At 39.2% G+C, this 10,927-nt stretch overlaps 1 protein-coding gene across 1 annotated transcript; it reads left to right on the top strand.

The window, feature by feature from the left end:
* The first annotated feature begins 463 nt into the window (after positions 1-463).
* Positions 464-1,105, top strand: LOC138879279 (uncharacterized). The gene has a single exon (XM_070158886.1). The coding sequence runs from the start codon at positions 464-466 to the stop codon at positions 1,103-1,105; it is 642 nt and encodes a 213-aa protein (XP_070014987.1).
* Positions 1,106-10,927: the final 9,822 nt, after the last annotated feature.

The following is a 10,927-nucleotide window of genomic DNA, read 5'->3' as shown; positions in this document are numbered from 1 at the left end:
CCAGTGGCCATTCCCAAGACAAGGAAAGAATTCAACGATTGATATAGACAGGCCATAGAGATGAACTTTCGTGCTAAGAAAATTTTGGTGTGTGGTATTACACCGGATGAATACAATAGGATATTAGCATATCAGTTAGGCAAAGAAAATCTAGGAAGCCCTGCAGGTAGCTCATGAAAGAACAACACAGGTCAAGCAATCCAAAATCGACATGCTCACAACTGAATATGAGCTCTTCAGGATGCAAGACGATGAATCTGTCCAAGAAATGCATACCTGGTTCACCTCCATCATTAATGAGCTTCAGTCTTTTGGTGAAACTATTCCAAGAAACATGCTGGTTAGAAAGATCCTAAGTGTGCTACCCAACTCTTGGGAAATCAAAGTGAACACCATTACAGAAGCAAAGGACTTACAAGAGCTAACTATTGATTAGCTTGTTAGAAATCTAAAAACATATGAAATGAAAAAGAAGAAAGATAGTGAAAGAAGAGAGCCCAAGAAGGAGAAAAACATGGTCCTCAAAACAGAAAACAATGAGTCAAGTGGTGATATGACATACCTAACAAGAAGATTCCAGAAGATGTTTCACATGAATAGAGGCATTCCAAAAAGGGAATGTTCTAGCAAGCCAAAGAATTATGACCTCTGTCATAAATGTGTCAAGCCAAGATATTTCGTCAAGGATTGTCCTCTCCTAACGAAGGATCGGTACAAGAACAACTCTGATAAAGTAGCCAAAAGGAACCTGGTTCCTGACAGACGCTTTAATAGAAAAAACGCCGCTGACAATGTCATGAGACAAGCTATTGCTGCATGGGGAGATTCATCAATCCAATCTAGAGATGATGATGAACCAGATAACAACTCTATGATAGCAGTAGAAAGTGAATCAACTAAGTATGATTCAATTTTTGCTTTGATAGCCCAGTCTGATGATGAAGATGACGATGATGATGATGTAAATTTTCTGGATTTTCAAAGAAATCTAAAATCTTATTCTCCTAAGAAACTAATGCATTTGGAAAATGTGCTAATCGACGCTTATCATAGTCTTATAAATGACAGAGATGTATTAACAGTTGAACTAGGAGAAGCAGAATAGTCTAGAGATAACCTAGTAATAGTTGCAGTTGATCTAAGAGAGTCAATGAGAACCTGAAAAAATAAAGAAATGTCTTAATGAAAAGGATTGAAAATGTAGAACAAGAAAGAGATGACCTTCTAGTGTTAGTAATGGACTTGAAGGAAACCATTGGTAAACCTACAATGGAAAGTAGGGCTGAAAATTATCAAAAAAGATAGGAAGTTGCAAGCGATGCACACATTAAGCTTGAAAATGAGCTAAAGTTAGTGCAATTTAGTTTGTGTGTTGAGCTTGAGAAAAACAAACAACTTCAAGAAGAAATAAGTAGAGTGAAGAGTGATCTTGAAAAATCACTTAAGTGGACCCGGTCAGCTGATGCTATCACTGCCATATACCCCAACAATGGGGGAATCCGGCAGGGGATTGGGTTTCAAAGGGAAAAGATCCCTTACAACCCTCATAGAAAGTATGTTACTGTACCTAACAATTGTCTTTGCACCCACTGCGGTAACAATGGACACCTTAAAGAAAACTGCAAGGCCAGATGTCAGTCACAGCTAAAAAATAGAGCCTTTGCTAAAAACGTAACTACTAGTAGAGAACCTGGTCCCTCATTTAAAAAATGCATAATGCTTGCATGGACCAAAAGATTCCTTATTCACCCCTTTCCTCATTACAAGGGACCTAAATTGGCTTGGGTTCCTAAACTAACTCTTAATCTTCTTGTGTAGGGAACAATGAAAGGAACCGGCCTGTAATGGTATATGGATAGTGGCTGCTCAAAGTATATGACTGGAAGTACAAATGATTTCCTGTCACTAAACACCCTGCAAGGAGGGTGTGTATCCTTTGGAAATGGCAAGAAGGGATATATTCTAGGAGTCTGAAGGATTGGGAAGTCTCTCTCTCACTTAATTGAAAATGTGTACTATGTGAACGGATTGAAGTACAACATACTAAGCGATTCCTAAATCTGTGACAAGGGAAACAATATCGAATTTGTGTCAAAAATCTGTACAGTAACAAACTTGGTTACGGGTGAGGTGGTGCTAGTGGCAAAAAGATACAAAAATATCTATGTAGCTGATTTTGAGTTGCTGAATAATGACAATTTAAGCTGCCTAAGCATTGTTGATGATGATACTGAGCCATGGCACATGAGGCTAGGTCACTCAAGCTTCACACTATTAAACAAATTAGTAAGGAAGGACCTGGTTCGTGGTCTTCCCAAATCATGCTTCAAAGATCATAAAGTGTGTGATGCATGTGTAAAAGGGAAGCAAGTCAAATCTTCATTCAAGCCCCAAAAATAAATCAGCACCGCAAGGCCACTTGATCTCCTATACATGGACCTATGTTGACCTATGAGGGTGCCATGTAGAGGAGAAAACAAGTACATCTTTTTAATAGTTGATGACTATTCTAGATTCACTGGACCTTGTTCCTCTGAACTACAGATTAAACCTTTAAAGTTTTTGTTGCCTTTCTCAAAAAATTCCAAGTGAAGATGGGTAATAAAGTAGCCTGCATTAGGTCTGATTGTGGGACAGAGTTTGACCATGTCAAGTTTGATGAGTTCTGCACTGAAAATGGCATCACTCACAATTTTCTGCTCGTAGAACACCTCAATAAAATGGTGTTGTGGAGAGGAAGAATAGAACTCTTGAAGACATGTCAAGAACCATGCTAATTGACAGTGGGATCACAAAATATTTCTGGGTAGAAGCTGTCAATATTGTGTGCTACTTGGTAAATAGGTGCATTATCTAGTCCCTTCTGAACAAAACTCTATATGAACTGCTGAATGGAAGGAAGCCCAAGCTGACACATCTAAGAACATTTGGGTGTAAATGTTTTGTTCATTATTTAACGTGAAAATGATAATAACAATTAAATTTGTAAAAGGTACTCTAAAAATATGTGATCTATTTTTATGCTAGTTGTTAGAGCAGTAGATGATAGGCGTACAAAGATACGAGATGAAATGCGAGCAAAAACGGGGTAGTAATAAAACCGAGGATCTAGTTATCCGGGCATCAGATCGGATAATGAGGGGCCTCGGGGTCGATGCCTGGGCTCGGGCTCGAGCTATCGGGGTTAATCGGGAAGGGAATAACAATTAGAATATAATTAAAGGAGGCTCTTTATGGCCAATATCAAGCAATAAATGAAGAACAAATATGAAAGCAATAAATGAGAGAGGTAGTCTGGAGCGTGTAAGTTAAAGAGAAAAGAGAGAGAGTTGTTATTGATCTTTTGTGGAGTAGTTGGAGCAACAGCAGCCCCTTACAAAGTGATGAGGATCCCCTTTATATAGGAGTGAAATTCTATCATAGTACTAAATATATTAATTGTAAAGGCAGGGGGATGGGACGGCTAGATATGACGCCTTGGCACAGGTTCCGAGTAGGTCGGCTTTGTCAGATTTAGCCGTGTTCCTGGGGAGTTCCCTATTTGACTCTAGCCTCGATCTGTATCTTCTTTAAGTTGGACCTCGACGAGCTCCGTGGGAGGGAACTCGGTCATAGCTTCGCATCCTTGGGGTCTCGAGGTGTTCTTTTGAAGTGACTCGATAGCAAGAAATTAGGCCTTCTGATTTCGTTGCATACGGATAGTCTCAGTGTTTCTCAAAACGAAGTGAGGGGAAAATATTTTGATACCCAACTCCTTGAGCTTCCTGTGATGATGTCATACTGTTGACGCAACCTATGGCATGAGTTATTACGATAACAGGGACATCCCATGGACTTGTCTTTTTGGCATCATTCAATGCACTGTCGATTCCCGTTCTCCAAGGTGAAAGTACCGCCGTCGATTTGGTTTTCCAAGAATGTGTAAGTGTGTCCGCTAATCGGTCTTCCAAAGGCCTCAATGACCATGTCATTATCTCCTATAAATAGGGCGTTCCGACATCGTTTTTCTATCCAAGTGTCTTAATTTATTCATTCATCCCTTTCTCCTTGCCATCTTCCTCTATTGTTGATCACCATGTTTGGAGTTTACGACCTTAAGGTCATTTGGAAGCCCTCCTATAGGCTGTGTTGTGGCCCCTTGCCTGAGCTTCCCTTTGTCGGTCGATATTATATCATTTTGTCGTTGCTGCCATTGTTGTTGCGATTGTTATTGTTGTCCTTATTGGCTCGAGGTGACGACAGGCGGGGAATCAACTCTTCCCTTTTTTAGAAAGTTACTTGGACTATGCAATGCTGCTAACTCTCCTACATTGGCCAGGTGTGGCACTTAATCCCTTGGGTTTTTTCTTTCCTGAGGGATAAAATGGCACAATCGATCTCTAAGGCTGGGGCCCGCCGAATCTTCAACCTTTGGCTTCGGCGGGCTATGTCTATTTTCTCCGCCTCTTCTGCATCCCCCCTTTTCCTCTTCTTCATCTTCTCCCTCGGCGAGGACTTTCCGCGGGATTAAACTAGGACCCTATAGGAAATGACGGTCAAAGGAGTTGCCTCCGAGGACACGAGCTCGAAGAGGCAATGCTCGGGGATGCTGATACCGGAGATAACCTTCGAGGATGGACTAGGTTCTTAGGTTTTCACTCTGGATGTATACCCCTTGGTTTCTGTGTAAGGACCCTTTGCGGGCTTTTGTAATTGTATGTAAGAACCCCCCGGGGGCCGTTGTAAGCCAATATTTATGAAATAAAATGTCATCTTATTTACTTTAGCTTTTGATATTGTCCATATTCTTGCGTATTCTTGTGCATTTGCGGGGACCTTCAATGTATGTCTCTATTGACGATCGTCGATATTCTTTCTAGTCATTGCTCGATAGAAATGTCTCCTTTTCGAGCTCATTGTTCCCCAAATCAAGCCTGAAATGATCCGGTAAATTTGGATCATCGGGGCCCTCGAGCCTCGTGGAGACGTAGCACCAAATTGAAAGTCGACTTCGGGCACTTGGAGTTTTTACTTTGAGCTTGAGGTAGATCCCCTTTTAAGGTATTGTAGGCAGGTCTCTAAGGAGGGGTTATTCGTACTTAGGTGACTTCCTGAGGTCGAGCCCTCATAGACTGAGCTCAAAGTGCTTATTTTCTCCATAAAGGGAAACCTAGAGGTCAGGTACCACCTCGGAACCCGGGCCAAAACTGCTTATCCCCCAGGGCATAACTTGGGTGGGTGAATCGTTGTTGTTTTCCCATATATATACGGGGTTGCTCCTGCTTCTTGGAAGATCCAATTATTTTAGGTAGCCACCCTTTCGTTTTGGCGTCGAGCCTTTTGTTACCTTAGCGCCAAGGCATTTGTGTAGGTTCCTGTTTCAGTTTGCTAGTTCCACCATAGCCATGACTGCTACATCAGGGCCTGCCCGATAGGGAAAGGAGAGTTCCACTCCCAGTGCTCAGGATCCATGGGAGTTTACTCTAAAGAATATCTCTTATATAAGAGAGGAGCATCTAAAGATAGTGAGGAGAGACTGCAGATGGGGCGATGACACGCCCTGAACCTGGGCTTGGACGTAACACGACACTCGGTGCCAGACTACATGTGACCGAGCGAACCAACTGGCTAGCTAAATCAACATGTGGTATCATAACATACTGAATGCGGAAAATAAACTAACACATGCTGATATACTGAAAGTCTGGACGATATAAATCAAAGTGCAAAAATACTAATACAATTCTGAAAAATATTTGTAACCAACATAGCTTAATATGAAAGCCTGTGACTCTAGTCTATGAAGCCTCTATTTGAGTACTGAAAACACTGACTGTATGTGAATACTGAAGACTGTAGCAATGACAATGCCCTGAAAGAACTGGGGATCACCAAATAGCTGGTACGAGAATCCTAGTGCTCTGAATCATCAACCTGTAAATCATTACCTGCATTGCCAGATGCATGCCCCGAGCAAAAAGGGACGTCAGTACATTTGAATTGTACTGGTATGTAAAATAGCTGAACAAAAGAACTGTCAACACTGAAACTGAAACTTAACTGCTAGCTGATAAACTGATAACTGAACAAGGAAGTAAGGATGTGAATACTCCCTCTTCTGAATGATGAACAACCTGTTTATCTGAACATTAAACTGCGGCCTCAGGCCCGATATGTATATATATATATATATATATGTGTGTGTGCACAACTGCGGCCTCGGGCCCAAGTATACGTATACATAACTGCGACCTCATGTCCAAAATGCATAAAGCATAAACTGCGGCCTCAGGCCCAAATGCAGGTGTTCAACATTCAGGAATTTAAATCAGGAACTGAGAATCATACTGTAATATGTGATACTGAAATAATGAGCCATACCGACTTACATGATACTGGTATAGTGAATAGGATTAAACTGAGATGAGTATTCATAATAAGTTGATTTGTCATAACTGAAACTCATAGAATATCGAATGATTATGAAACTATGTCATCTAGAGAATATAAGTTCTACTTCTATTCATGGAACCAAGGCATAATTACTTTCTGAGGAAACTAGTAATGTTCATGATGAATGGGACGTAGGGAGAATCATAGATATTCCCAAACGTAAAGAGTTAGCCTTACATACCTCAATTTGCCCCTTAGTGATACTACAATGATCCACACTACTAAGAACCTTCAATCTACAACAACAACATCCAATGGAACCCAATATTAGTAATAAATTCCATAACTTATGCCATTTAGGCATATTATCAAACACCTTGTAGGCATAGATATTTACACCTCATAACTATAGTGTTGGTTCATCCAACTATCACCATTAACCAACAATTCATTCCACCATCATTCCTAACAAATTTATAACTTCCAACAACATATGTATGACCATCCATTCACACCCAACCAACAAATCCTATCAAATAATCACCTTTAAATCCCTACCATGGTCATGCATTTAAATTGGGAATTTATGACTTCCAATCACCATACCATAAGTTGTAATACTTGATTCATACTCATAATTCCATAATAACACCATATATGTAAGTCTAAGGGTGTAGGATTACCTCTTGTAGACCAAATCTTGAAAGACAACTTTTGGGGTGTTCTTGAGATTTTGAAGAAATCCTATGAAACCCAATCAAAATCATGTTGTAACTAGTGATTGAGAAGTGAAATCACCATGATAACACACTTAAAAACTCACCTTAGGTGTGCAATTGGATGCCTTGGTCGAGTTGGGGGTGTAGAGGAAGCCCTAAGCTTGAGAAATGACTCAATTTCTCTTATTTCCGGTCTTTAAGATATTTAAAACCTTCCAGACGCGCGATCTCGCGCGCCTGTTCGCGCACGGGAGGCAGAATACTCAGCAAAAACGTGCGACTTCGCGCTCCTGTTCGCGCTAGTGACACCTGCCCAGTAAAATGGTCATAACTTTCTGTATACACATCCAAATGACAAACGGTTTGTTATGTTGGAAACTAGACTCAAAGGGAATTAATTTTATAGGTTGTTCATCACACAACTCATTGTATCCAGGTAGATATGCTCGCCCAAAGTGAGGTCTTGTGCATACTCATTTGCAAATTTTCAGCTATAATGAAAATTTTCAACTTGGCTTGGACTTAAGCCTCTCCTTAGACCCCAAATCACCTATAATATGCCTCGTACACTTATTATCATAACCACTCAATTACCATCACGCTAATACTCGTTTAATGCATCCACAACCGATACATTATCTCCCCCTTGGGATCATTCGTCATCGAATGATGGTCCTGGCTGCAACTACGGCTATCTATGGTCATTAAATGGGTGTTATGGAGATATGAGAATACGGAAATATTATGAGTACATGATTACTGACCTATTGAGATACTAAACTGAACTGCATTGACTAAATATTGATCTGCCATGAATACGTGAATACTGAACTAACATGGATATCTGAATATTGAACTGGCACGAATATTTGAGAATTGAACTAACATCAATATCAAAGTACTAAGCTGGCATGAATATCTAAGTATTGGACTGACATGAGTAGCTGAGTATTGAACGGACATGAATATCTGAGTATTGAACTGACATAAGTATCTGAGTACTAAACTAACATGAGTATTTGAGTGCTGGGAACTTGAATGTTATAACATTACACGCGAAATACTGGTTGTACCACCACTAATTTTGGTGGCAACTCCAACTCTTAAGCTAATTGACCGATCCTTTGCAAGATTCTTTATGGTCCAATATAGTAGTGACTATGCTTTCCCTTCTTCTCAAATCTCATAATGCCCGAAACTTTCAAAAACACCCAATCATCAACTTGAAACTCTAGGTCTCTATGTCGCACGCTCGAATAGGACATTTTGGTGTGTCTGAGTTTTCTTCAAACGCTCTTGAATCAACTTAACTTTCTCTATAGTCTGATAGACCAAATAAGGTCCTAATAACTCCACTTTTCCAACTTCGAACCAACCAATTGGTGATCTACACCTTCCCCCACAGATAGCTTCGTACGGTGCCATCTTGATACTAGAATGATAGGTTATTATTAGCAAGGCCAATAAGAGGTATGTGATCATCCCAATTACTTTTAACATCAAGGAAATATCCTCAATTGTTTGAACAATGCGCTCTGCCTAGCCATCTTTTTTTGAGGATGAAAAACGTGTGCCTAATCATTTATGAAAGAACTTCTAAAAGTTCATTTTAAACTGAGCACCACAGTCCCAAATGACGGACAACGGAGTCCCATGTAATTAGACGATTTCCTGAATGTATAACTTGGTATAATCTTCTGTTGAATCTGTAGTCTTTACTGGCAAGAAATGTGCGGACTTGGTAAGTTGATTTACAATCATCCAATCAAATCATGCATTTAAAATGAGAAAGATATTCCCGTTTATAAATTTCATATTTACCATCTCCACACAAAATATGTGTATTCTATTATAAAACACTAGGCTTTCTATTGCTCGACTTTCACTTGCTGACAATTAAGACAATTGGCCGCAAGTGTGCGACGTTCTTTTTCATGTAGTTCATCTAATCATTCTCCTTGGTCATGATGCATATTTGGGGGACCTGGATGGAAATAATACAAGGAATTATAGGCTTCTAACATGATCTTCCCTTTTTAATTCCATCTATGTCTGGAACACACAACCTTGGTACCTCAAAGTACCATCATCTCCCCCTTATTCGAAAGCCATCATCTTATACTTGTTAATCTCCTCTTTCAGCTACAACAAGAAGGGATCATCAAACTATTTCTCCTTCACTTCGCCTACTAAGGGGGAACAAGTCATATTCTAGACAACAACTCTGTCATCTTTTAGAGTCCGAAGTCGAACTCCTATCTTGGCTGGTGAACTTCTTTTACCAAAGTTCTCTTATCTACCGCAATCATGAGTTATACTTCCCACACATTATCTTCTTAAGAACGTCCTGAAAATACTTATAGAATTGTTGTGAGCTAAGTCTTTAACCAGTACTCCGAAGACTAGAGTCTCGTGCAATGGCACTACCCTCCTGATACATAACTGGGCAGGATTCTATAGCTTTCTGTGATCATTTTATCATCAATAACTAAACTCGGTGATCATTCTACTCACTTTATTTTTCTTACACTTGCTAGACATAATCCGTGTGGTAATTATACAATTTTCCCTCATTACCGATTTGATTTTTTTTTCATATCCCATGTTACTATTCGAGTTTCAGATCTCCAACTGGACTTATTGAAAATTTTCACATCACCCCTTAGACCACAGGTCTTATACTTGTGGATCCTTCTCATTTTGCTGGGATCTAAATAACTTTCCTTATTCTCTGCAATTCTTTGCACTATACGTCAATGCCGACTCATCTTCCAACTTACTTCCGAGAAATCTTTCTTACTAGGAAAAATTAAATTATTCACTTAACAGAAAGCTAATGTATTCACAGCTATTATATACAATCTTAATAATTTAACTCTGCTCACACTGCCAATCCTAGAGAAACCACATTACGATATTTCCTAAAGGCTATTCTTCTATAGTTTGTGCTCTCACTGCTAGCTAATATTTTTTTCCCACTGCTATTGTACTTCGAGTTTAACTTAAACTCTTTGGGTTCTAACACACGTTCGGTATTTCAAACTGTCATCCACTCCCTAGAGTTAACCTGGCTAAGTGAATCAAATTGTACCCCTACTAGCTCTGCTGAAAGTGCTAATTCACTATATCAACTCAAAACTTACTTACTCTTCTATTACTAACCACCTGCTAGCATCATATTTTCTTCTCTTGCTTTGAATAACTAAAGTTAAGCATAAGGTTACTCCTAAATTCCCTCATCATCTGACCATTTTTTTTGTCGCACACTATCATTCTTTTTGAACTATGTACATGGATCACACTTAGGGAAATTCATCTGTCTTAAACAAAATTAGAATATGTAACCCCAAACTTTCTATATAATATAAAACCATATCATACTATAAACATCCCGGGTAATCATTTAGTCACATAACCTAAAGGGGAATTGCCATATCTTTTATTTTACACCAATAGCTGCTTCTTATAGTAACTTACTAACGTGGTACTTCTAGTTCTGATTTGAATAAATATGAACAAATTAAAATCATTCCCTGAAATTCACTATTGGCTGCTCTTAGTTCTCATTGCATACATCATATCTTCTAGTCATTTGCATGAGTTGTACGAAATCACATCTTTGGTAATAACAAACATTTCTGACTCCTAGGTATTTTACCCTTAGGCTCTTTTCTGTCAAAAACTATAGTGACCAATTGTGGGGTTTCACATCCAAACTATCCATTTTGTGGCTCCATTTTCAAGAATTAAAAGAAATTGTTCTCTGAGGTAAAACGCATAAGAATACACTACCATGCACAAACTTATCCTTCAAAGTATACCATCATCTGATAAAT

The sequence above is a fragment of the Nicotiana sylvestris genome, chromosome 10 (assembly GCF_000393655.2).
Source record: "Nicotiana sylvestris chromosome 10, ASM39365v2, whole genome shotgun sequence".
Classification (NCBI taxonomy): Eukaryota; Viridiplantae; Streptophyta; class Magnoliopsida; order Solanales; family Solanaceae; genus Nicotiana; species Nicotiana sylvestris.
The sequence above is the reverse complement of the archived record's forward strand: the minus strand, read 5'-3'. Positions and strand labels throughout refer to the sequence as shown.